Below are 26,118 nucleotides of genomic sequence, written 5' to 3'. Positions count from 1 at the left end.
CAAAAAAAATCCCTTATACCGCTTTGATACGCTTTCCAATTTGTGCTTGGAAACCAGCTTTGATAGCAGATACGGAACGTCCTGTTATCATGTGCGAGTCAGCTTTATATTCGCAGTGATTCCTGTCATGTGAATGCTAAGATGTCTACTCACTTGATCCACAAGATTCACAAGTCATGAAATATAATCTATTTTCTTTACCTAATAAAGTATCAGGTGATTTACAGATTTTACATGTAACGTATTCAACTAAAAAACATATTATATTAGTTCAGTCGATCAGTCGATATTTGTACATCTTGTTCGGGAGAAGACGATGTAAAGGAAATAAGCTTACCGATATATTTCCTTAAAACGTTTTCAATCTGTTTTTGTGTATATCTACCTTTCATAATTAATCTTTGTGCACCATCAATTGAACCTGTTGTACCTAATTCAGAATATAAGAAAGCGATAACATGATCTGGTTGTCTATGCATTCTTCTACAAATATCTGATAAATTTGCGAAAACAGTTTTTTTGGTACCTTCTCTTGCAACTTGTGGTGGTACGATTGTATATCTTCTTTTTTCACCTGCAAGTTCTGGATTATGTGCGTGAAGTAAACCAAAGAATCGTTTGAGTAGCTGTTTGAGAGGCGATAAGGATATTAGTATTCGTTTTATATGTTAATATCTCCACTTTCATGTAAATATGGGCCACATCGAAGGAACGAATTTCACAATCCAAGCGATATAAAATTTCAAACGCAGATTGATATTCCAGTCAACAAACTCAACTCACCTCTGGATATGTAGCTTCTCTATTTTCAACAACCCAAGCTTCTTTACCGCTTTCATTACTTGATTCACCATCACCATTTGTACCATTTTGTTTTGAAAATACATCATCACCTAAATCACCATCATCATCTCCACCACCTGCTGTAGCGTCTTCATCATTATTTTCAGCATCAAGATCATCTAATTCTTGAGCGAATGCAGCTGTTTTCTTTGATTTTTTCTTTTTTGTTAAATCAAGTCCTTCTGTTACTGCTGATGGTTCTGCTGATTCCTATATATGTAGCAGTCAAAATAACAAAACGACATCAGAAGGTATTAGCTGATTTGCCATCGAACATCAAATTCGAATCAAAAAGAAAAACACTACATGTAGGATAGACATACCAAATCTAATGGAATATCCTTCTTCTTCTTCTTCTTCTTTTTCATATCAGCAAACAAGTCACCTGCATCTTCAGCTGGTTTATCACCTTCTACAGGAGTTGCCACTCCTGAATCTACTTCTGGTACCGTTGTTGTACTTGTTGAAGCGGCAGCAGCTGGTGTTGGTTCAGGTTCAGTTGTAGCTGGTGCAGGTGTTTCTTCTACGGTATCTGCAACAACGGTCTTCTTCTTCTTCTTTTTCATTCCTGCAAACAAATCTACCTCTGGATCGGCCACTATAGAGAACCACACATGAAGGAAGTCAGCTTAGCGATAGAAGCCTTGATTTTGCATCAATGGTTTAGATTAGACATACTTTTGTATGTATTTATCGATGTATTTGTGAAAGTTGTATCGAGTTGAATTTGCTTGTCTGAGGCGCGAATGTAAGTCTTCGCTTTTTAAGCCGTTGTCGATGTGACTAATATGATGTTGATGATAACAATGAACGATATAAATGAATGATCTTGCTCAGTTTTCATCTAACTTTTATGAACAATGAATGTTACACATGCACCTAAACGTAACCGACTCAACGCAATCAATGGGCGAAACTTAATTGAAACCCCCAATTAAAGGATACTATAATAGTGATGTATGGTATCGGAAATTATCGGTATTTGATTCAGAGTGGCAGTTAACACTTTATAATATCTTTATTCCGTCCGTTGTATGTGTCCAAGGACCCTTTTGCACTTCACACCCTGGCTCACTCCTGTCACTCGTAACCAACCTCACTAAATACATCTTGATATTGACAAGTTATAATCATCGATACCTTCATCCTTATACTCACCACTCATCATAACTCTTCGTCAAAAATGTTCACTCGAACCGTTCGACCAGCTCTTAATGTAGCTCGTGCTGCTCAGCAACAATCTCAAGGTATGGCTACCCTTAGAGAAATCGAGCAAAGGTGGGTTTTATATCTTTTTCAGCAGATTCACCATTATTTTTCGGGGTAGATCTCCGATGGAGTAGAATGTCATCGATATGGATAGAAAACCAACAATTCTAAGACAACTTATCAAGGCTAGATGTCAAGATTATATAGGAGATTGTTCTAGCGGAGAAAGAATGAAGAATTCATGGGGGGAATGCTGATTCTTGTGAATGTCATGTTTTTATAGATTGAAATCTGTCAGAAACATTGAAAAGATCACCAAAGTGAGTTATAAGGTCATTACCCTCAAACATATTCGTGAACTCATGTGAATATTCAATATTAGTCAATGAAAGTCGTCGCTTCAACCAAACTTACTAGAGCTGAACGAGCTATGAGAGAAGCTAAGAAATATGGAGCTGCTAACAATGGTTAGTCATTTTCTTTTCTTCCCTCAAATTTTATATGACAACTTAGTTAAGAGAGCATCGACTGATTTGTATTAAAAAAACATTATTAGAATTATTCAAACACACTGAAATTGAAAAATCAGAAGAACAACCAAAAATCTTATATGTTGGTATTTCATCTGATGGTGGTTTATGTGGTGGTATTCATTCATCAATTTCAAGAGCAATTAAAAAAGAAATGGCAGCAAATCCAGGTACTTTAGCTGTTGTTGGTGATAAACCAAAATCTCAATTATCAAGAGCTATGCCACAAGCATTTAAAGTTTCTTTCAATTCTGTTGGAAAAGATGTACCAACTTTTGCTGAAGCTTCTGCTATCGCTGATGAAATCGTTAAAAATGGTGGTGAATGGGATGAAGTAAGTGTTTCAACTTTTACTACCTTATCCCTAAGCAAAAATCATACTACTGTGTCATCTTTATAATCCTCGCTCGCACGGGTTCAATGCTAATCGTTGTTTATGTACCCCACAGATCAAAATCGTTTCAAACAAATACCTTTCAGCTATTTCATACGAATCAGGTGTAACTTCAGTTATTTCAGCTAAAGCTCTTCAAGCTGCTGCAGGTTTCCAAGCTTATGAAATGGAAGAAGATGTTTCAAAAGATCTTGCTGAATTCGCTTTAGCCAATGCTATCTACACTGCTCTCGTCGAAGGTCACGCCGCTGAAATTTCTGCCAGAAGAACTGCTATGGAGAATGCTTCCAACGTGAGTAGTATTAATCGATCGTTATTGTCATCAATACAAGGATCTACATTATAACATAAATCATTGTGGTGTTTCATACTAATGACAAACGCTCCCAACCTACTACAGAACGCCAACGACATGATGGCTTCTCTCCAACTTCAATACAACAGAGGTCGACAAGCCGTTATTACCAACGAATTGATTGATATTATTACTGTGAGTGTTGTTTACATAATCGCTGAGAAATTCATTATACTAATCAGTTGTTCGATTAATAGGGTGCTTCCGCTTTATAAGCAAGTTAGTGTTAGTATTAGTTTATCGACTGTATTAGAGAGTATAAGAAATGGGAGGAAACGGATAGATCGATGTGTGGTAGATCTTTCAAAATCATACAAAACAGTTTTTGATAGTGTAATGCTATTGAAATAAAGAAGGACTTTCGTCAACGCATTCGTTTCGGCAATTCACCGATCAAATATTGTTCGATTCACTGAATATGTGCTACTAAATAAGCAAGCATTGATATTAGGAAAATCTCAAAAGTGTTTATACTAAACAGGACAACAGCGCACTAACGATAACAAAGATAATCACTAGTGATTGCTCATGCTAATCTCACCGAGTTCATTGATCTAACTGAACAATCATTCATGTTCGTTATAACCCTTTGTATAGTATGATGTCATCTCAATGAACTTCGGGTGGTACATCCAATACAAAGAGAAAATAACACAAAGGAAGTATGTGGTGGTTTTTGACAAAGGATGAAATGGAAGGATATGGAAGAAAAGTACGTTGTCTTGGTGTGAATATGTAGAGTGAAATGAGGTAAACTCGATATAAAAACATTATTGAATACTTACACTTACATTTATCAGAAATTAAAACTAAAAGGTTATCGTATACTCTGTTGAAAAGAAATAAGTCTACTTACTTTACCATAATTTACTAAAGAAGGAAATCAGCAATCAACAATCATCAAAATGTCTGATAAATTACCGTAAGTAAATGTATACTGCTCATTCTAATTCTTCAAACAATCACAATATCGTCTATTGTTATCATTGGTTTTCCATGCTGGCATTTCATAAGTTAGATGGAAATGAATGATTTATCAACTAAACCTTTTTTTTACCTTTTTCTTTCTGTATACAGTAACGTTTTCTTCGTGGTCGCAATCAATGGTAAGTTAAGTTGTATTTGTAGTTTCTGGTAATGTACTCTGTACACGTATTTTGCCCAAATTGATTTTTAACAAAAGTATATTAATCAACTAACTGAGTAAACTAACTACACATGATCATTTCATGCCTGTAGGTAAAGAAATTGGAAAGATTGAATTCAAATTATATGATGATATAACACCTAAAACTTCAGCTAATTTTAGAAGTTTATGTATTGGTAAAGTGAGTGGTTGTTAACGGAAGATTAACTGTCTTTAATATCTTACGTCTTGAAAATCAATATTCATTAATAAGTATGATTGACTGACTTGTAAAACCAAAATTAACAAATTGACAAACAAACATTAGAAACCTGATGGAACTTGTTTACCAAAAGGATTTGGATATAAAGGAACTTTATTTCATAGAGTTATACCTGAATTTATGATTCAAGGTGGTGATTTTGAAAGAGGTGATGGTACAGGTGGAATTGTAAGTCGTTTCGTTTGGTTTCGCTTTGTTTCGTTTGAATTTTTCATTTCACCTTGGCTTGTTTTATTTTTTTATTTTTTTTTTAAAACATCTTTCTTTACATATACATAATCAAGTGGGAAATTCTAAAGATTTAATTGGGCATCTTACAACTTATTTTTACTAAACATTCATTTTATCTGTAACTACTGTAGTCAATTTACGGTGATAAATTTCCTGATGAAAATTTTGAAAAGAAACATGATAGTAAGTATAGGTTTTTTTTTTTTTCAATTCCATTCTCTACAATCTCAATTAGTTGAAAAATTACTGACACAAAGTCAATCAATCAATCAACTAAATACTTGTACAAAAATAATAATAACAGAATCAGGGTTATTATCTTGTGCAAATGCAGGACCAAATTCAAATGGAAGTCAATTTTTCATTACCACCGCAACATCTTGTCCTTGGTTAGAGTAAGTACTGTATATCACTGTTTAATTAAATAGTAAATGACCAAAATAATGATTAACTGATGCTAAATGGACATCTTTTTCTTCTCATTTAATAGTGGTAAACATACAGTCTTTGGCGAGGTAGCTAATGAATCATCAATGAAAGTAGTTAAAGAAATTGAATCAAAAGGTAATAAAGAAGGTAAAATGCCAAAAGATAAGATCGTTATTATCGATTGTGGTGCTATTTAGATTTACTTTCGAACAGAAAGAAGCTGTGTGTCTTTCGCAACTTTCGATACCGGACCAGGTATAAAGAAATCTGTCGAAGATTGTAGATGAAAAACTCTGTTGCGACCCACAATCTATATTCAATGTTTCATGCATGTGAGATTAATTAATTAAGCTATATATATAATATTCGATATTGAGCAAGCATAAGAGCCGTATATATATATATATATATATATAGGTGGTTGCCAAAAAATCGATATCATCTAATGTGTGAGTAAAAGGGGTATATATGTGTGAATTATTATACAGTAAAAATTATTAGGTGAGATGAAGTCCAGGAAATCCTATTATAAACAATGTATGACTAGTATTATAATAACACAGCATTCTCTCTATTTCGTATCCGCTAAAATTGATCATCGCAGCAAAGGCGAATCTTACCATCTAGCAGCAGGTGATTTGATTGGATAACTGTAGCATGACAAGTTCACAGTGGAACGTCAGCTATCGCAGTAGAGAATACAGCAAAAGAAAAGTTGACACTCACCTAACAGTCTCTCCAGCACCTTGTGACTTTTCGACTCTATAATCAAAGACCAATTCACTATCTTGGTTGAACTCCACAGCCGCATAATTTCGTCTATTCAAAGCAGTCTGTTTGAGCAGAAGATAAGAGAATCAGCCTGTGTCCACATCAAAAGCATAACATATCGTTGTCTCGATTTACCTTCATTTTAGATTTGGAACCATCTGTTTCTTTCTCGAAAAGCGGAATCATGTATTCATCTGTATCTTGAGCTAAATTGACGCGCCACAAAAGTCAGCACTTTAAAGTTGGAATGTGGCAGGCGGAACTTACCGTCTATACATCACAAACGCGCGACACAAGTCATAACAAACCACAAATCAGTGTTCGTCCATTTTCTCACTTTTCATGTAGCTTTCGACGACAAATCTCTCTTCTCAACTCACGCAATGTTCTGTGCTTGTTCTTTCCAAGCGTTGCTACCATACGTGCAGCACCAGGTGGAGGAGGGGTCTACATGTTAGATAAAAAGAGGGGCGATAGGTTAAAGCTTTGGGTCAGCCCGAAAGTCAAATTATCTGGACGCCGGTGGACGAAGAAAGAACGAGCTTCTGTTGTTTTGCGGTAAAAGACTTACATTAACGATAGCACTTGTAATGACATTCAACATGTATCTATGATCTTGTTCAGGAGCCAAAGTAGGTTGTCTTTTACCTTTATGATAAGTGAATAGACAACCTACAGCAGCTAAATGAACATCACCAGACAAGAATGTGATTCTAAATTTCATTTCTTTTGCTAATTTTTGACATTCCAGGACCAACCAATTCCTTTCTTTTTTGTGGGTGTTGGCACACCAATGATCATTCAGATCATCTAACAATTCTGATGCTTGATTGAATTTATTCACCATTCCCCCTAATCCCATTGCATTGTGTCTTGCTAACATATTAATGGGGTTCCATTTGAAATCTAAGAAATGTTCTAAGAAAGACATACGAGGATAGGCTAAATGTATGAGTTAAGGGGTATAAGCTTTATTCTCAAAATACGACACTGTGATCGTAACAGTAAACTCACCTATAGGTACACCTAACAAAATGACCAACTGTTCTATACCTTGAATTTTTCTGACCTCGGCAAAGGTTTTAGCATACGTCTGAGCCGTACATATTCTATTCAATTTTCTTTCTGCTCTACAATCAAGTGCTAATAACGTAACTTTAGGACCAAGGTAAACGAGTAAGGAGTGAGAAGGGAATGGGATCCAAGGTCCCCTCTCATCACCAACTATCATACTTTTCAGACTATGCGTGTTTGGTGCAGGGTTTACACCGTCAACCTCGTCTATTATTTTCAAATTAGCTCATGACTGTCAAGTAGAGAGAGTGGTAAGTATACGTACCTGAAACGAAGAGTTGGAATAACAGGAACCACTACAGAATGTTATTTGGTCAACTTCTGTATCGAAAAATATAAGACGTAGAGTTTACTCACAAAGTAACCCCTGCTTCCAACGAATGACATAATCGGCGAGGCTTGGGTCTCGTCATCATATGTACCAAAGCCATCTGAATAACCATTAGCTTTATTATTACGCGAAGAATTTAAGCGAACTCACCGATCAAATCATGATCATCTAACATGTTTACCATAGGAATTGTAGAATTCGCCCGACCAAAAGCATTACTTCTAAAGATCTTGCAATAATGGTTGAAACTATAAATCAACCAATTTTAGCTTTGAGTAATAAAAACAGGGATATTATCACTCACTAGAATCGATCAACGGCTTCTCTCTGTCAAGACGACATTGTCAGCTGATTCGTTCAGCCATCATAACATTCACTTATGCACTTACGATTACATCGGTCAACGGGCAGTTCAGTTTACTTTGTCTATCGGGAGCAGTAATCCAAGCTGTGTACAACACGACTGTTAGACCCAATTTCCTCGATCCAGTATAGTTGACGAATCACTTACGTTGCATTTCAGGTTCTCTGGTCAAAGCATCACAGTAAATTTGATCACCACCTCCAACCATACAATGGAAAGGTTTTTCATGGTGTTTGAGCAATAAATCCTCCCAAACTGGATCATAACCTGATGGATAAGAACCTTTAAATTCATCTGGATTCACACCAGAAGAGAAACCTAAAGTAGTATAACCTCATATTCAGCGACCTGACCCAGATTCATTGGCCGTTGGTGTACACTTTATGCACTATATGGAAACCGAATCCTGCTTACCATTACAACTATGCGCTGCCCATCTCATATTTTCACCTAGTGCAGGAACGACAAAATCCATTTCTGCACCTCCATTAAGTCTGTATCTTACAGTCATTTGAACTTGTTGTAGAGGAATTTCAAAAATGAATCTGAAGAATGACATATTACCCTCTTTCGAAGCGTATGTGTGAATTTGTCTTGCTTGTACTGTTTGAGGAGGTAAGACAGTTACAGAAGGGTCATGTATTGTTGGAATTTCAGAAGATGGTTTCGAGTATGGGTGAAATGATAGAGTGATCGAAGGGAGAGATGAGAGGTCGGAACCGCTGTGATAAATAACTACTGTCAGCTTGTCTATCCAAAAGTTGCGAATCCCAAAGCTCCCCAAAGCTGAAGTTCGAAGCTGACTTACTCATCTCGAACAACCTAAGAAGATTGGGTCAGTTGTAATGTCTTGACACCTCTCGGTCTGTTGCAGACTCACAATCATAGCTCCGCCTTGCCATACATCGTTTTTGACAGTATAATATGCTAAAAGAGGACCGCACCTAAAGATTGAGGAGTATTAGATCAGTTATGTTGACAGTCCTCGATCAACCGCTCATAAGGCATTATGCTATGTAGCCAAGCATCCGGGTTCCAAAAAAATCATGGTGCAGCGTCCTCCGAATTAAACGTCCTAGTAGTCCACCTAAAACTTTCTTATCTAATATCATCTCGCTAAAAACATCCAAACTCACATAAGTTGTAAATGAGGTTCCATCCTATCTCTAACACTCCAATGTCTTTGAATATCTGGTCTTTCCGGTTGACCGTTTCCATTGGCTAATTGACCTGGAACAGTTAAATGACCATTCTGCTGCTCTATTGGTAAATTAGAATGTTTATTCCAATCACCTTGAACTTTTTTAAATTTTAAAACATCTTGTAATGAAGGACCAGGTGAAGATTTTGTACCACCTGCTTCACCATTTAATTCTAAAGCACCTTTATCTAAACCAGAAGGTAAACCTGCATCTTTTTTACCACCTTCTTCTTTTTTAGTACCTTCAGGTCCAACTTCATTATCTTTTTCCGCATTAACTGAAGGTAAATTACTAACATTTGTTTCTTTAGAAGGTGTTGGGACAGGTTGAGAATGTGGATCAATTGATAATACTGGTGGTTGTTGTTGTTGTTCTTGATTAAGATGATAAGGTTCATTTAATGCACCTATAATTTGACCATCTTTATCTAATGCAACAGATTCATCAACACCATCTTTTTTTAAATAAGTATGTAAATGTAATGATGGATGTGCATAATATGATGCATGAGCTGCTGCTGCTGCACTTCTAGATAGATGCTCTGCTCGGTGTTTTTGTCTAATAGTTGTTGTATCCCTATTAATACAAACTGATTAGTTGATAACCTTATCGTTATAACAATACTCCAGTTATCTTACATGTTGTATTCCTTCAATAACCTGAATCAGTGATATCTCAAAAAAGTTCTGATTCCTGAGCTGTTGATGAAATCAAAAGGTATAATTGAGAGATCGTGAAGATGATAGATTCGACAAGCTGGTCCACTATATGATTCCAACGATGAATCAGCGATTGTGCAAATAATAGAGTTAACTATGCTTAAGACTACCGCTTTAAGCGATAAAGGAATGGAAGAGGTACAAAGGAGGTCCTTTGAGATTGATGTATTGCTGCTTCTGATTGATCAATCAAACTCAAGTCAAAGCGGGATTCAAAGTATACAAAATCTGAAACTCACAATCACTTTCTACTGTATCCGTTCCACTTCTTATCTGTTTGATTTGACTTGTCTTTATCCGCTTCTATCGTGTACTTAGTACTTGAAGCAAAGGCTGTAGGATATTAGACCAGAGCAAATATAAAGGTAACAAAGATCATTCGATAAGTGTCTTCGCCAATCTGAATCTATCGATCTCAAAATACTGAAACTGTGTTGGTCGATTGTTTTCATTTTTTTTTAGTTTTTTCGCGTTTTTGTAGCCGAAAATGTAAAAATAATGTCTGGCGTCACCTTTTACCCTTTTTACCCTTAGGAATGCCAGAGTCAACTCACTGTACAGATAAATGCCAAGCTTTTTTTTAAAGGGATTTGACCCTGAAAATATAGGTAAGAGGCTTTAGACTCATACTGACAATCAGTTATAGTTGACGTCATCTCTTCTTATACATGAGTACTTGGTATTTACTATTAACTTGGTAGCGTTTCATTCGTCTGTACCGTCCAACTACCATATATCACCTTCGTATAGCTTACAACAACATAGGTACAGTAAATAGGAAATGCATACATGCATAAAAATATACTTGATTACAATAAAGTCATATCCGGTATTGTATAGAAAAAGGTTATTGTGTTGACCTAGGAAATGTAGAATGTTGTACTATTCCATTTGCCATTTTGGTTTATGATAAAAAAGTTATCAAAATGATATATTAAAAAATTGGTGAAAAGATAATGCTACAAAATATAGTCGGTGAGGGACTATGAAGAAGTGGGATGAAACAGGGAAGAATGCAAAGCTGCATATACACAACTACACAGTATTCTCTTACGATTGATGATCTCGGATCATTTCGCTGAATATTCGGCAATATTACAAGAGTCGAAGATTATTGTCCATATTTATTGAACAGATTGACTGTTTAGTGCTTTTTTGATCATGTTTACTGTCTTGAATGACTTGGATTAGCGACCTGAATAAGAATACGACAAACAGGACATTAGTCATCGCAATCTCGTCATTTGGTCAAATCATAACTCTCCACTTACATGTAATGGATCTTGTCTTTCATTATTTGGAGTATCTATACTACCTTCACCACCTGTTGAATAACCACCATATGGGTCTTGGTAACTTCCTGGGTGATGTGGTGGAGTAGCGTATTCATCTCCAGGAGCATCTTGGTAATTACCTGCATCTCTTGGATCGAAATAATATCCTTGATCACCTTGAGGTTGTAAGCCATCATAACCACCTGAATGATGTGTTGCCGCTGTACCATAACCTCCTGCTGCACCGGCAGCGGCAGCGGCATATGGATCATAGCCACCTGCGTTTGAGTAACTTGCTCCATATTGTCCATATTGTGTCATAGGTTGATTGACAGTTGAAGGATATGATTCAGATGTTGGTCCACCACTAAGATTACTTGAATGATAATCATTGTCTTCATCTAAAGGTGATCTTGCTGCTCCAGCTGATGAAGCTGCTATAGCTGCTGCTGTAACTTCTCTATCTAACCTTTGTCTCCTTCTTCTTCTGAATATTAATAATGCTAAAGCGACAACTACACCAACAATCACTAACCCAACAACAACAAATACACCAGCAACGGCTCCTTTGTTATTGAAGAAGGAACTTGTGCTTGATCCACCACCTTTACCACCGCTGTCCAAAGCTCCTGTAGGGTTATGAACAATACGTGTGACAGTGTATACTTGACCATTGGATGTCGTAACATAAGAAGAGGTTACTTCCGCAGGTACTGATGTGGTTGTATGACCTTGAGAATCTGTGGTTGTGACTATCCCAACAGCTGATGTCAATGTTGTTTGGTCTGTTACGGAATTTGATGGTTGAACCACAACGGTTGATGTGCTGTAGCGACATGTCGACTACTGTTAGCAGATGCTTTTTGCTTATCGCCAAACATGAAGACCGAACACTCACGTTGTACCTTGTCCTGTTGATTCACCGTTGGAAGGTGCAGCGCCAGTAGCACTCGTCTGTGAAGTAGTCGATTGTCCAACCGTTATGGTTGTAGTTGTACCTCCAGGTTGTGTACTATAAGATCTATGTCAGCTTGCATACTCACCTTAGATGTCTTCGGCAGGTAGAATACTCACGTAGATTGACCATCTTGACTGGGAGCGGGACTTTGCTGTTGAGTCGATGTTATTGTAATTGGATTTTGTTGTGATGGGGATTGAGTAGCTGATGGACTAGGTGAAGGGGATGGTTGAGGCGATTGAGTAGCTTGTTGTGAAGAAGCTGGAGGATTTTCACTTGATTGAGGTGGATTCTGTGATGAAGGTTGAGCTGAAGGTTGAGTTGTAGGTTCAGCTGAAGGTGATGGTGAAGGTGATTGAGTAGGCTGAGGGGAGGGTGAAGGTGAAGGTGATTGCGTAGCTTCAGCTGATGTTGTTGCAGCTGCTGAAGGTGCAGTTGTCGCTTCTACTGAAGGTGATTGGGCAGCAGCAGAGGATTCGGGTGCAGGCGAAGGCGAAGGTGAAGGTTCAGCAGAAGGAGTTACAGAAGCTTGATGTCAGAATTTTAAGTTTTGCATATTTGGATTCAAGTTTCAAGCACGCATATTCAAGCAGACCAAGGGATAGTTTGAGGATAGGGACGAAGACCGGATGAGGAAAGATTGATGGTGAACGAATGATGGGAAGAATAGGAAGGGGGGTCACAGCAAATGAATGCATTGTGAGCACAGGTATGCCAAAGACATATAGATAGGTAAGGTAAAGAGATAAAATCATCAACTTGTACAGTCTTTGATATTTTTCACTTTATCTCATAGCAGAATCAAATGCATTTGAGAAAGAAAAAAAAACTGATACTCACCTGCAGGAGACGTAGCAGCAGCAGCTGAAGAAACTTCTTGTCTAGGCCTTACTACTCTACGACGTAATATATGTGGTGGAGAAGCGACTTGAGCCATTGTGAAAATGTTAATATTATATTAGAGGTTTATTTGTCTGTTCAATCAGAGAGGTGTAGGTGAATATTAGGACAAATTATGAATTATAGTGATCCTCGATGAGTTCAATGGATGATAGAAGATTGAAGATTTTTACTGAAGAACGAACAATAAGAAACGTATTGTATAGTGGTATTGTTGTTTGCCAAATAATACTGAAAGTCTTGCAGTAGCAGCAGTAGTTGTATTCTTTCCCTTGAGGGTATATGGCCCTAAAAATACCCTTCCTTTGAATTCGAAAGAAAAAAGGACAAAGAACTACTGTTTTTACCAAATATTCCAACTCAATTCTAGTAGTACGACAAATACTTCTTTACTATTACTTATCTTTGACGACCTTTTTTGATTTGCACAATTGTAAAGAAAAGAGAAAAAGAAATGGCAGTGTTCACTCGTTTGTACAAGCTAGCTATTTGAATGCTGTGCGAAGTAAAAATGCCCATCACCGTAGTGAAAGAACAAGAGTGTGAAATTTAAGCAATATATTAAACTTTTAGTCTACCGCACGAGACACCCGCTGAGCCCGCTCAACACGTGTGAAACCCGAAATATTCTCAGGGAATGACGTATAATAGTCATCCAGAGTGGCTAGTCAAATGTATATATAACCATACATACAAATACACACTGTAGATGACTGTAGATAACTGTAGATAATACAGTAAATGACTGTATATGATTGTATATGATGATGACTGTATATAATGAGACTAATGTGTAACCTATATTATACATCATATATCATGGACAGAGATACAAGTATTGACTATGTAGTAGGTTGATCAATCTCCATATCATCTTGTTTCACTTGTCCATTCACCGAATTACCATTGGTATCACCATTATTTTGAGAACTTTCATTCTCAAGTTCTTCTCGTCTTAATCTCAAAATTTCACTTGCAGTCCATAATTTTTTGTTCAAGTTATTTGCTAAATTTGGTCCAAAAGCATCTGCAATTTCATCTAAATTAACTTGAGGTGTAGGTGTATCAGCTGGTTTGGGAGTGATAATTACCGAAAGACATTTCTACAAGATAAAGTTCCAGGGTTAGTTAGTATGGACCCGACAACCTTATCATACTTTATTTGAAGTAGAGACTGTCAATTATGAATGTATGAATGAACAATTGAGAACTCACGATTAAAGCTCTGATTAAAGGATTCTTCTTTTTACTACTATCACTATATAATCTACCAGCTAAATCATCAATTCTAATTATGTTTTCACCTGCTTTACCCCAAACTGTAGTTTTAACTGCTTGTTGACCTAAAGAAGATAAAGCTAATAGAGCACCTTCGTACCTTCCTGAAGGTGGATTAGATGCTCCAAGTGGAGATGGGAAAGGAGGCGAATTAAGTGCTTTATTAAGTGTTGATACGAGACCTATAGTGCAAGAATCGTAATATTAGTATAATTACATATGCATTACACTAGTGAAGAGACTTACGAGGTATTAAACCAGGATACGATTTGCCGTATTTTTCAGCTATTTTACCTAAAACTTGAGAAGCATGTAACCGTAAGTCGTAGGGTGAAGGTTGATTACTTGATGATGATGAAGGTGGATGTGGACCAAGAGGTACAGTAAGGATTATTGACATTAATGGTGGAAGCAGAATATGTATCTATGAGCAAAGGGTTATTTTTCAAGGTTAGCTTTCTTTCATTCATATTATGAGATATCGTTCGAAGCGGATATTCAAGTTGAAATGTTGAGATATTGACATACATAAGGTTCTAAGAAAATACCTTCATTTTCAATGACAGCTTGAGTTGAATCAATTAATTGTGAGATTGTGATCGTTGAAGCCATTAAACATTTTTGTATACTCTCGGATAACCATTTAACTAAATAAACTAAAATTCCATTTATTGCAATATCATTTTTTAGTGAAGTTAAAGCAGCTAATCTATGTCTTTCATATTCATTTTCGTTTGTATTTGTATTTGTATTGCTCAAAGGTACTAAAGCTGTAGTTAACCTTGTAAAGTATAATTGTAATTCTTGTGGTAAAACATTTCTTGCTTGTGGTTTTAATGATGTTGATGCTGGTTGTGAACGTGACGCTAAGAAAAGTTGGTCATAAGAAGAATACAACAATTCAGTATATACGGTTAACATTTTCCTGAATAACTTTCTACAAAGCATAAGGTATCAATTAAAAAAACAAACAAACCACTCACGTCCAGCTCTTTGTATAGGTGTAGGATTTTCTTTTATAGCAGGTTGGATACCTTCAACAGCTAACCAATGAGATTTCCATTTAACTCCAGAAGAATTTAGTACACCATTAGGTAAAGGTTTTTTCAAATATGTTGAAAAATCAATTTCATCATCAGGTAAATGATATATCTGTTGTTGTTGTTGATTTGATGATGATGATGATGATGAGCCACTAGGTATACTTAAAGATTGAAATGCTGGGAGAGGTAATGGTTTTGGTGGAATTAAGACGGGCTGGATAGTATAACAAGTGATCAATATAATCGTTCCCGATACCGCAATACAGCCAAACGATACACTCTGATAATATATATATATGGTATTTTTACTGATCTCATCAGACCAAACCAAACTCACCTCAACATTCAAAGCATCCATAGCATATTCAATATCTTCAGGTAACAAAGTACTTCTTTTCCCATTTACCATGAATTTTTTAGCTTCTTGTAATATCAAATGTAATCTATATTCAACATCTCCTGCTAAAATATCTGCTGAACCTTGACCTAATGGATCTAAAGGTAAAGATTGTGCTACTTCCTGTATGGTAGTGGAAAACGAGAAAAAATTGTATTAGCCAAACTTTTCATTCTGCTTCTTTCTTTTGCTGTGGCAAGTAATGGCATAGCAGGCCAAAGTAAGCCAGAGGTAAAGACATACCACTATAGAATCCGATGGGTATATGCCAGTCGTCTGAGGAGGAGGCATATTTATTGATTTGACTCTATATTTTCTTTAGAACGCGCTTTTTTCGTCTTTCTTGGAATTTCCTGATGTCGCTTCGATCGTATTCCGTTCTAGGCGTGCTATATGCTATCGGATGTGATGTCTTCGTTCTCAGAATAGCCTTGATGCGGTGGATGTGATGTGGTGTGACGTGATATGGTATGTATGTTTGAAAGAGAAGGAAGAATCAGAGTTCTAAGTTGATAGTCTTGTTCCTTCGGAGTAAAAACATTCGAAATACAGGGTAACCTTATCGACCGGTTATACAGGAAGTATCACTGACGCTATATGGTCAATCACTACTATATAACATGGACATTGCGATTATCTTGTTGTTCCACTATATCCACCACTTCAAGCTGATTATAACAAGGATAGAGTGTATACAGTAGTCAAGATGGTACCTTGGAACGGACCAAGAGCAAAGGTAAGTGAGTGAGAGTGATCGATTCTAGTGCTTTATATCCATAATCACAATTATACCTTGTAATCTGATTTTAAAGTCGGAATAAAACATCGAGTAGTGGAGATAGTATATATTCTAATGACATGAATATATTAGGTACAAATAAAATTATCTATACAAAGATTAAGAACATTACAAGAAAAGAAATTAGCATTAGCAAAACAAAGTAGAAGGGAAATTGCAGATTTATTAAATAAAAATAGAATTGAAACTGCCAGATTAAGAGTTGAAGGTTTAGTTCAAGATGATATTTATGTTGAATTATTAGAGATTTTAGAGGTAAGTTTTATGAGGAAATGAATCACAGATATTATATTTTGTATATCTACTTATATTTGGCTTCAATTGATAGCTATACGTTGAAACGTTACAAGCTAGATTCAATTTACTGGATTCTTCTTCGTAAGTACTATCACCAGCCTCTATCCCGCTTCCCATCCATCTCAACGTGTCTCAAAATGGTGTTCAATGACAGAACTAAAATGAATCGTTGACTGACTGACTGACTAAATCACTGACATTTATCATATCGATTCCCACTTGTATTTAGAGGTGAAGAACCTGAACCTTCAATATCAGATGCAGTATGTGCGATAGTTTACGCTGCGCCAAGAACTGAATTAAAAGAATTACAATTATTAAGGGAATTATTAATGCATAAGGTGAGTAAGGTATACTATACTATACTGTACCAGATAGAAAATGATCAAATGAGGAAAAGAGATATATGAAGTGTATCTATAACTAATTGGAATGAATATTTAAAATGTTTCTTAACCTTAGTTCGGTCGTAATTTTTCAATATCATTAACTCAAAATACAAATGCACCACCTACGAGCGTTCCGACAAGGATTTTATCAAAATTAAAAGTATTTGTACCAAGTAAAGAATTAGTTGATGCTTATTTAATGGAAATTGCAAATGGTTATGGAGTAAATTGGGTTCCTGAAGAAACTATAACTAAAATTAAAGATGACGGTGATAATGAAGACGAAATAGAACCTTTGAAACGGAATGAAGTAGATGGAGAAGATAAGAAAAGTAAAGATGACCACAATGACGATAATGATGATCATGATAATGGAAAAGGTGATATAAAAAAGGATAAAGAGAAGAAAGAAGAAAAGGATCAAATCACAAAGAAGAAGGAAGCATCACCTGAAAATAATATAAAAGTATCTTCACCTCAACCCCCTCAACCTAAGAAATTGTCTGAAGAAGAAGAATTAGCTCAGAGGTTTGAAAGATTAAAAAATTTAAAGTGATTGTCGAATGCCAGAACCAATTGTAAGGGGGCATGATTTAGATGCATTGTATAATCATATTAATTGTTGTAGTGATACATTTTCCGTTAATTGGCCTTCTTCTTACCCTCCAATTCAATTCGAAATCTGAAAGTCCAAACAGGTGGGATGATTGAATATTATTATTGCAAATGATTATATACCTTCTTCACCAGGTTGTTCAATCCTCTGTCCTCCTTCTTCTTCAATTTCTTTACCATTTTCCCAAATTACAATTCTTTGTTTATTTTTTATTTTAACAACTTTTCTCCATAATTCTTTAGGTATAATACCATTTTCTCCTATACCTGGAGATAAAACTACACCATTTGAACTAATGAAAACTTTTATATTATTTTCAATTAAAGTTTTTAATGATAAGTAAATGTATAAAGTTGAATTTAACCTAGGTACAATTTGACCTTTATGTGAAGGTGCTAAATGAATATGTTGTCTTGTCATTTTAGATAATCCATTTGTTTCTATTAATTTAGATAGAAAAAAATGGAAATCATTAGCATTTATCATATCTCAAATTGATTTGAGATCGAATCACAGTGATATGTATAATAATGATGTATGTTGATATATATTCCATATATAGAAAACTTACTTAGAATATCCCATAATTCGAATTTAGTTCCATGTACCATAATACCAGCTTTTTTAATTGATTCTTCATTATTATAATCAATCAATTCTTCTAAATGTGAAGTACCTTCTAAATTTATTGAATGACCTTGAGTTGCACGTATAAAATATTCACCTTTTATCGATGACGATGAATCCGTCTGCTTCTCTCTTGTATTCTCATCAACGTCGACATCTGGAATAGGTAAAGAGATTAAAGGTAATTCAACATGTTTTAAAGGTTCATCATTTTTAATTAAATTGATATTAGATAAATTTGATTGTAAATTATCAATTTCAGCTGCATCCATTCCTTTTTTATTATCATTTTGTAAGAGAATAGGATTTAATCCATCTGATTTTATTTCGACATTTTCAAAACTGGTTTTTTCATCGATAACACTGCCACTACCACTGTCAATAGGAATTTGAGATGTAGAAGAAGGCTTCTCAGGACGTTTCTTTTTTGGTTGTTGACCTTTTTTAAGTTTTTTAGGTAACGGTGAACTTGGATCATATCCAAATAATAATTCAAATCTTTTTTTAGAATTTTCTTCAACTAATCTTAATACCATTTGTAAATCTACTTCTCTCATTTTAGGTCTTGCCAACTATAAGATTTTTTTGATACAAGATAGAGTCAGTCAGTCAGTCGGTATATAACATAAAATCTGATATAAAGGTATTTTTTCTTTATTCCCTTCAAAATTAAAAGTTACTTTGAACACATTCATGAGAAAATTCCTCCTATGAATTCAATACAATAAAGTGAAAAATAAACACTCACAACATCATTCAGTTTGATATAACCATCTGACCTAATATGTAAACCTTCTTTCTCCGCACCATGTCTCAAAATATATGCTAATCCTTTTGATGCTTTAACATCAGGTGTTTCAGGTGGTCTAGGCATGTTTTTTGACAATTTTTATCCGGATCAACCTTGTTCTATCTTGGATTGGACAGTTGCTATATGGGATATACTATAGATGATATTGTCAGTGATTACCATTGAACATAATATTTGAATTGAGACGATAAAATGATAAAATTGTCGGTCCTATCTATCTATCCTATGGTGGAGAGCACATGCTACGGCATCATATTGTTCATGTTCATCCTTTAATTTTACCCTGAATATCAAATCCATTCATTTTATGCTCTCTATTTTGATTTTTTCTTTTTATATCTTGCATTCTGTCCATATATACAACATCACATGCTTGATATCTTGACTCAATTCCCAATGCCTCAAATAGGTAGCTCTGGGGAGCTCTAACGAAAGTACCAGCTGGATTTCAACCAATATAGAGAGAGGGTATTTGCGATATATACGTCAATCAGTCAAGCTTGGGCCAAAATATATATATCGATTATTGAACAAGGGAGCTTTCATCCACAAAACACACCTAAAATTCACTACAATCGTGATACCCAACTTCAAGTCTGTATAAGCCCACCCTCTTGGAATTTGGAATCAACATGTCACAATCAATGCATTTACCTTCAAATCCAACTTCACCAATACCTAAACCACCTAGATTATTACCACGATCACCTTCAGATCCATTACATTTATCAGGAATACCATCTGGATCATCACATAATCATAGTCAAAGTAATGGGCGGCAACAACAACCGATATACGTCTTGACAGCAGATGGATCATCTTTATTTTTATTAGATCCAAGTAAACCTAGAGGCGGTGAAGAACCACCACCATATGCCAGTTTTCCTATAATCCCTTCTTCACGTACAATTGAAGAAGGTCCTGGAGTTATACGTCCTAATTCATCTTTGGATATTGTTTCGCAAAATCAACATCAACATCAACATCATCCGTATCATCGTGATAGAGCCAGAACTTTATCAGCTATAAATACAGAAAATAATAACTATAGTAGCAATAGCTTACACAGACCAAGATATACTTCAACACAATCTTATTCGAGTAATACAACGAGTTCAAGACGATCAAGATCTGCTTTATCTTCACCACATGTTCATACTTCAAGCTTGATAAATCCGATTGATAATGTCAACATCAATGAAAATACACCATTACTTTCAGTATCTACATCGAATAATACTAATATCGATCAGCAGACGGTAATAAGTTTGATAAAGACGAAAAAAAGAGGATTATGGAGATCAATTTGGTGTGGTGATTTAGATTTTGATGAAGAACCAGGTACTCGGTTTAGAGGATTTAAAAGATTTTGGAGACCTATAGGAAGAAGTGAATATTGGAAAGCTACTTTACATTTGGTCTTATTGAATTTTCCTCTTGTAAGTTGTTTGTTTTTCGATTAACCTCAACTATGACTTAGATATCCGTCTTCATATCTTCTCTATGATCATCCATGTCTATAATGATGTTAGTATCCGAGCTAAATTGATTTACTTTGTATTTTTGTATTTAGGCTTTATTCGTTTGGCCATTCCTTGTAGCTGGTACATTAGCAGGAACGGTTTTATTGATAACTTTACCACTCGGAGCTGCTGTTTGGTGGTTGACATTATTTATTTCTCGTTCAGCGGCAAGATTAGAGGTAAGTCACTGAGATATTCATCCCGCTAGATGTAAATAATATAGCATTCACTGACTTGTGTTTGTCCTGGTCGATGGCTGATAACAGAGCATTATGCAACTCCATTATCATTCACCAATATCACCTGCATCACCACCATCAAATCATCCAATATTTTATAGATTAATATTAAAACCAAGTATAACACCTCCTGTGATAACACCATTATCTTCACCTACTTCACCTTATCCTGAAACACCTGGATTAGATCAAGGAGAATTGGAAGAAGGACAAGGACAAGGGATTTCTGCTGATGAAAATTCATATTCAACCTTACAACAACAAAATCAAAGTAGTAATAATAATAATAATAATAATTGTGATGGAGAAGATGATACCAATAATAATTCGATGATATGGGAAAAAAGATTTATGAAATGTTCATACGCAATGTTTTTAGATCATTATTCATATTCAGCATTAACTTATTTTTTATTAATTAAACCTTTAATTACATTATTTTCAACTATTTTAATAATCATTTTATTTCCAATTGGAATAGGTACAATATTTGGTTTACCAATTTATCTTAGAATGTTAAGAAAATTCGGTAAATGGCAAGCTGAAGTAGCTATTGAAAATCTGTGAAAAAAAAAAAAAGTAAAATTGGTTCATATCAACGAACGATTCAGCAGATGGTGATGTTTTTTTTTTTTTTTTCTTTTTCGTTTTTATTGGGATAATAAGTAGTAAAAAAAAGAAAATAGAGAAATACAAAGTCAGATATTTCATCAAGAAATTTGAAATTTCCATCAAAGCTATATACTCTATTGATCATTATTAGATTGATCATTGGACGTAGTCTGTCATATTTAAAAGAATCAAGGTGATTCAAAATAATCTGGATTTGGATTTGGCTTTGGATTTGAATTTGGATTTGTATTTGACTTTAAGTTTCAGGTTGTAGTTGTATATCTACCAATATCTATATAAGTATCTCGTTTGAAATGAACTATGTACTGTACTATCATATTTTGTATTCTGCTATACATGGAACTTTTTTCTCCAGCATCCCACTAAAGGTCTCCTCAAGAACAAAAGGTCCAGAGCCCAGAACATTTTTTGTTCAACAGATCATTTCATGTGGTTATCTCCATGCGATGGAATCCTTCATTACAGTGATCCAACCCGTTAGCGAAGAATTTCTCTAACATCCTTCGAAAGCTTGAGACGTAGTTGATGCATACAGATGATCTGAACAGTGCATAAACTTGTAAAAAGGAAAGCCGTAAAAACAAAGACAAAAATATTCCCCGCCAGGGAGTTGAACCCTGGTCTACCGCGTGAGAAGCGGTTATACTAACCGTTATACTAGCGAGGATAAGATGAACTTTGGGTTCATGCGTAATATATATACAATTTTCTGGGCCTTGTCGATGTGCGTCACCACAATCTGCTAGTTTGGGACTGCATGTTTCCTTTGACCACTGCAGATAAGTCTCATGATTTTACGATACTCTAGCAGTGGTTGTATTTCAACTTGAAACACTTGAACATTGGTTGATCATGAGATATAATGTGTCATTTTGGTCAATTCTGTCCGGATATGAAAACACTAATTACCAGTCCAATTACCGAATTGTCCAAGATCTAAGGAGATTCATTGTATCAGCTATCTTATAACCTTTATATAACAGAAGGAATGATGGTGATTCACCTAAAGCAGGGAAATCTAGCCAAGATGAGATACCCAAATCATTCACTGAATTCATGGATGGATCATTCTCGAACCATAATCCTCCTATATTGCCGTCTACGATCCAAGAATTTCCAGCTACCTCTCCGAAGATCTGATCCGAGTTGAAGGTTTGCGTTACATGATTCGGGTTTGTACCAAAGATGTTTTGATTAAATAATTCTTCAGCCAGAAATGGATCAAACTCCATCGGACTTTCATGTAGAACGTTATCTCCTCCATTGTTATTGCCATTGAATAACCCATGAATATCGAACGTCTGAGGTGAAACTTGTGATGTTTGTGGTTGTGGTTGAATGATATTATTGTATGCTTCGCTTGGATTACTATTATTCCATTGAACTTGATTAGATGAAGGTTTAGTTGGTGAAGTTGGTCTGGTCTCAGGAGGTAATATACGCTTCTTTCTAGCTTTACTTATAACATATCTCAGTTGTCTAGCAAATGACACTCCGGGAACTATGGATTGGACAAACAGGAATTTTAACTGTCTTGCACAAATATCAAACAGAAACGAAGACTCACAATGTGCCAAAACATCGGTCAGTTGCGTGAGATCTTTAGCTACTTTTCGCAAATCTACGGCTTCTGGGAATAATGTGGCCAATCGAATGTATATCCGTGATACGCTCGCTAAAGCTACATGCGAATAGTGGTTGGCGTAGAGTAATTTGCTTTTCTGTAAATGAACAACGGAACACTCAAATCAGTCAATCTCGAACGTACGTTGGCTAGGTAATTTAGGCATGGAAAGGGCAGATCAATAAGCTTACTTCAGTACTTAATATCCGAGATGAGATGAATCGAGCGTCATCTAGACTCGATAATAACCATCTCTTCCGATGAGTTGGCAGATTTTCTACGTCATGCGGACTACGAATATCCCTCAATAGATATGAATTCGCAAGTACCCTACGTGATATTCATTAGTCCGAATCTTCATCTATCATCGACAGGTTAGCTGCCTTACGAGCTAAAACATCGTTGTGTGGTGACTGAAGCACAAAACATTCGCTAAATAGTTTAGCATTTTTTCCACGGCGAGTGAATAACCTGAGGGTACAACTTACGATCTGTTATCAAAATATTATCTTCGGAAAAACCTTGTTGAACTGATTGATTGTTATCGGAATTAGCTATCAATCGATTAAAAGCTTTTCCAGGCTGTACATACTATAATATTCTCTCCATTTGGCTTCCCAACTTAGAGCTCCATCATTGAACCGCTGTAGAGCTTGATCGACATCTCGTCTGTCACTAGATATACTGATTTTGTGTAATGGTACTGAAATTATATTTAGCTACAGTCGGAGTCAGAAGAATGAAAGAACGACCTACACCTATGAAGAAGTAATTCACACGAAGCTATGATTCTACCATCTGTTGGAAGCCGAGAGGGATGGTTCATCAGGGCATGCGAATGAGGTAAGATCAAAGCTTCGTCAATGATTAATGGACGACCATGGTTGTATGCCATTCTATGAACCGGTGAGCGATCTCACAGGTCAGCTGAGTTTCAATTTCAGGAATTAGAAATTGCTTACTCGATTGCCATTTTACAGACTAAAAGCCAAAGTCGGGCTCCAATTACCATCCGTTGTTCTGCTTCCTTCACACGATTATCGCTGGATCCAACGCTTGACAGCACACGTTGATGTTCCGCCAATTTCGGCAAACACTTATACAGCTCCATGTCATATCTATCGAACACCCCGCGCGATTAGCTGATGCGGATACTCGTGGCTGTAGGGGAAAAATGAGAACTTACCCCATACTAACAGCATGACTACCTGGTCGCCATCCGGTATCTCCCCAGGAAGCCAGAACAACTAGATACATTGAAGATGATCAGTGTTGCTAGATTTAGAATATGTCTCAGATGAATCGTCACAGCTTACTCATTGCTTGGAGTGCTTCGGCATTAGCTATGGGGGAGAACAAAGTGGTTTTGCCTGGAAATGCATAGTACTCAAGTTAGCTGATTGGGGATATCAGGGAAGCGCTGAAATCGCCTACCTATCTTTTCCGCATAATCTTTAAGTTGTTTCTGGAGTTCACTAGCTTCGTGACCTGCGTCGAGGATTTTTTGACCCACGAACAAGATAGCAGATATCGAGAATGGCGACCTACGTCTCAGGCTTGATAGGATAAATAGAAGTTAGTTTTTTTAACAATATACATTTCAAATGATTACGACAAAGATACGTACCTTTCCCATGTATCCATGGAAGGGTCGAAAACCGGTATAAAGGCATGTGCACCACGAAAAAAGCTGATTGATATTAGCTAAATTACCAAGTCTAACAATTTTTGCATTGGAACTGTAACTCACAGATCGAAAAGTCCTTTTCCGTGAGCTTCAGTACATATCCCGTCGACTATAGGATCAGATAATTTAGATGAAGGCGTGACTGAATGACTTTGATTGTGTTCATGATGAGATCTTTTTCGTTTTTTGGGTCCGTTGATCGGTTCTTGTGTGTGAGCATCGTATCCAAAACTATTCTTCTTCTGATGATGCTGTTGATGATGGATAATTGATATATTATCTTTAGGTGATAGAGGTTCAGTAGGAGTATGTCCATCTGCACGTAATCTTCTTCTTTCTTCTCTTCGAAGCATTTCTCGCATCATTGACATCCCCTCAATCCCTTCACCTTCACGTTGTTCTTTCTCATCACCTTCACCATCACTAGATGATCCTTCTGATCCTTCTTCTTCTTCGATCACTTTCAAATTCTTTTCAGATTCACGTACACCATTTTCGCTTTGATGATTGGTATTGTAATTATGAAAGGAAGTGGAAGGTATAGTACCTGATATTTGTTGTACCCATTGTTCCAGGGATACATTAGGTGTAGTTGATGATTTTGCATTTTCAGGTAGAGGCGGTTGAGAGGTAAATTGATGCGAAGAAGGTGTAATTGAATCTTGATGTCCTAAATAACAAGCATTAGACGGTCAGACAGATCTAATACGAATAGGTTCATTTGTGGTATACTTACTATTGCTATCGGGTGTTACTGAAAGTCCACCTTGATTAGCAGTAGGTGCTAATCGCAATAAAAGAGAGACTACATTCTCGAGATTGACTTTAACCTGTTCCATCTGCTCTTCCAATGCATTGACTTTACTGCAAGCAATCAGGTTGATCAGCTGCCTTTCCTCTGATCAATCTGTATGATTGGTTACATACGGAACTTACTTTTGTAGACCTCGAGTGGACCGAGATTTGCGTTTTGCTGTTGTCGGTTGAACGGATGGTCCAGCATTTGACGACATGTCGACCTCTTCCCCCTTGCGAATTTGTCCTAAAATATAAGCTTGAGCTGCGAATGGATTACAGGAAATTGTCAACAGATTGGCTTTAGTGATATTGTATCTCCAGTTCTATCTCAAAGCCCCTTGTTTTCCAAAGTGTCATGATTAAT

At 36.1% G+C, this 26,118-nt stretch overlaps 10 protein-coding genes and 1 non-coding gene across 11 annotated transcripts; 4 read left to right on the top strand and 7 right to left on the bottom strand.

Annotated features, from left to right (window-relative positions):
• Positions 1-13: 13 nt before the first annotated feature.
• Positions 14-1,409, bottom strand: L201_008075 (uncharacterized protein; the record flags this gene model as incomplete). Its single annotated transcript, XM_066223774.1, has 5 exons — positions 14-81; positions 154-249; positions 338-626; positions 784-1,053; positions 1,167-1,409. 5 exons carry the CDS (start codon positions 1,407-1,409, stop codon positions 14-16), a joined length of 966 nt encoding a protein of 321 aa, XP_066079871.1.
• Positions 1,410-2,026: 617 nt separating this feature from the next.
• L201_008074 (ATP synthase F1, gamma subunit) lies at positions 2,027-3,546 on the top strand (the record flags this gene model as incomplete). Its single annotated transcript, XM_066223773.1, has 7 exons — positions 2,027-2,121; positions 2,336-2,372; positions 2,435-2,519; positions 2,609-2,916; positions 3,032-3,268; positions 3,377-3,466; positions 3,529-3,546. 7 exons carry the CDS (start codon positions 2,027-2,029, stop codon positions 3,544-3,546), a joined length of 870 nt encoding a protein of 289 aa, XP_066079870.1.
• A 690-nt stretch (positions 3,547-4,236) lies between these two features.
• On the top strand, positions 4,237-5,597 carry L201_008073 (uncharacterized protein; the record flags this gene model as incomplete). The annotated part of the gene is made up of 7 exons (XM_066223772.1): positions 4,237-4,253; positions 4,409-4,437; positions 4,571-4,659; positions 4,786-4,908; positions 5,103-5,154; positions 5,276-5,366; positions 5,462-5,597. The coding sequence occupies 7 exons, from the start codon at positions 4,237-4,239 to the stop codon at positions 5,595-5,597; spliced, it is 537 nt and encodes a 178-aa protein (XP_066079869.1).
• Positions 5,598-6,016: 419 nt separating this feature from the next.
• Positions 6,017-10,313, bottom strand: L201_008072 (uncharacterized protein; the record flags this gene model as incomplete). The annotated part of the gene is made up of 18 exons (XM_066223771.1): positions 6,017-6,050; positions 6,127-6,233; positions 6,307-6,377; positions 6,552-6,618; positions 6,743-7,113; positions 7,186-7,452; positions 7,511-7,541; positions 7,603-7,676; positions 7,727-7,824; positions 7,881-7,903; positions 7,966-8,024; positions 8,088-8,258; positions 8,355-8,662; positions 8,749-8,762; positions 8,821-8,884; positions 9,077-9,718; positions 10,107-10,194; positions 10,286-10,313. The coding sequence occupies 18 exons, from the start codon at positions 10,311-10,313 to the stop codon at positions 6,017-6,019; spliced, it is 2,517 nt and encodes an 838-aa protein (XP_066079868.1).
• A 713-nt stretch (positions 10,314-11,026) lies between these two features.
• Positions 11,027-13,030, bottom strand: L201_008071 (uncharacterized protein; the record flags this gene model as incomplete). Its single annotated transcript, XM_066223770.1, has 5 exons — positions 11,027-11,056; positions 11,133-11,961; positions 12,034-12,147; positions 12,210-12,621; positions 12,934-13,030. The coding sequence occupies 5 exons, from the start codon at positions 13,028-13,030 to the stop codon at positions 11,027-11,029; spliced, it is 1,482 nt and encodes a 493-aa protein (XP_066079867.1).
• An 805-nt stretch (positions 13,031-13,835) lies between these two features.
• L201_008070 (uncharacterized protein) lies at positions 13,836-16,002 on the bottom strand (the record flags this gene model as incomplete). Its single annotated transcript, XM_066223769.1, has 7 exons — positions 13,836-14,096; positions 14,209-14,453; positions 14,518-14,695; positions 14,800-15,137; positions 15,255-15,528; positions 15,652-15,834; positions 15,955-16,002. The coding sequence occupies 7 exons, from the start codon at positions 16,000-16,002 to the stop codon at positions 13,836-13,838; spliced, it is 1,527 nt and encodes a 508-aa protein (XP_066079866.1).
• A 415-nt stretch (positions 16,003-16,417) lies between these two features.
• Positions 16,418-17,752, top strand: L201_008069 (uncharacterized protein; the record flags this gene model as incomplete). Its single annotated transcript, XM_066223768.1, has 5 exons — positions 16,418-16,447; positions 16,583-16,765; positions 16,839-16,888; positions 17,037-17,148; positions 17,270-17,752. The coding sequence occupies 5 exons, from the start codon at positions 16,418-16,420 to the stop codon at positions 17,750-17,752; spliced, it is 858 nt and encodes a 285-aa protein (XP_066079865.1).
• A 174-nt stretch (positions 17,753-17,926) lies between these two features.
• Positions 17,927-19,313, bottom strand: L201_008068 (uncharacterized protein; the record flags this gene model as incomplete). Its single annotated transcript, XM_066223767.1, has 3 exons — positions 17,927-18,252; positions 18,384-19,011; positions 19,188-19,313. 3 exons carry the CDS (start codon positions 19,311-19,313, stop codon positions 17,927-17,929), a joined length of 1,080 nt encoding a protein of 359 aa, XP_066079864.1.
• Positions 19,314-19,882: 569 nt separating this feature from the next.
• L201_008067 (uncharacterized protein) lies at positions 19,883-21,579 on the top strand (the record flags this gene model as incomplete). Its single annotated transcript, XM_066223766.1, has 3 exons — positions 19,883-20,689; positions 20,824-20,952; positions 21,040-21,579. The coding sequence occupies 3 exons, from the start codon at positions 19,883-19,885 to the stop codon at positions 21,577-21,579; spliced, it is 1,476 nt and encodes a 491-aa protein (XP_066079863.1).
• A 661-nt stretch (positions 21,580-22,240) lies between these two features.
• On the bottom strand, positions 22,241-22,312 carry L201_008066. Its single transcript has one exon. It is a non-coding gene; the product is annotated as a tRNA-Glu (tRNA).
• A 250-nt stretch (positions 22,313-22,562) lies between these two features.
• On the bottom strand, positions 22,563-25,969 carry L201_008065 (uncharacterized protein; the record flags this gene model as incomplete). The annotated part of the gene is made up of 15 exons (XM_066223765.1): positions 22,563-23,146; positions 23,213-23,366; positions 23,461-23,599; positions 23,658-23,682; positions 23,758-23,799; positions 23,862-23,972; positions 24,026-24,165; positions 24,232-24,387; positions 24,456-24,516; positions 24,586-24,639; positions 24,704-24,825; positions 24,897-24,959; positions 25,020-25,626; positions 25,693-25,820; positions 25,893-25,969. 15 exons carry the CDS (start codon positions 25,967-25,969, stop codon positions 22,563-22,565), a joined length of 2,463 nt encoding a protein of 820 aa, XP_066079862.1.
• Positions 25,970-26,118: the final 149 nt, after the last annotated feature.

This window comes from Kwoniella dendrophila, chromosome 11 (genome assembly GCF_036810415.1).
Source record: "Kwoniella dendrophila CBS 6074 chromosome 11, complete sequence".
In the NCBI taxonomy this organism is placed as follows: Eukaryota; Fungi; Basidiomycota; class Tremellomycetes; order Tremellales; family Cryptococcaceae; genus Kwoniella; species Kwoniella dendrophila.
The sequence above is the reverse complement of the archived record's forward strand: the minus strand, read 5'-3'. Positions and strand labels throughout refer to the sequence as shown.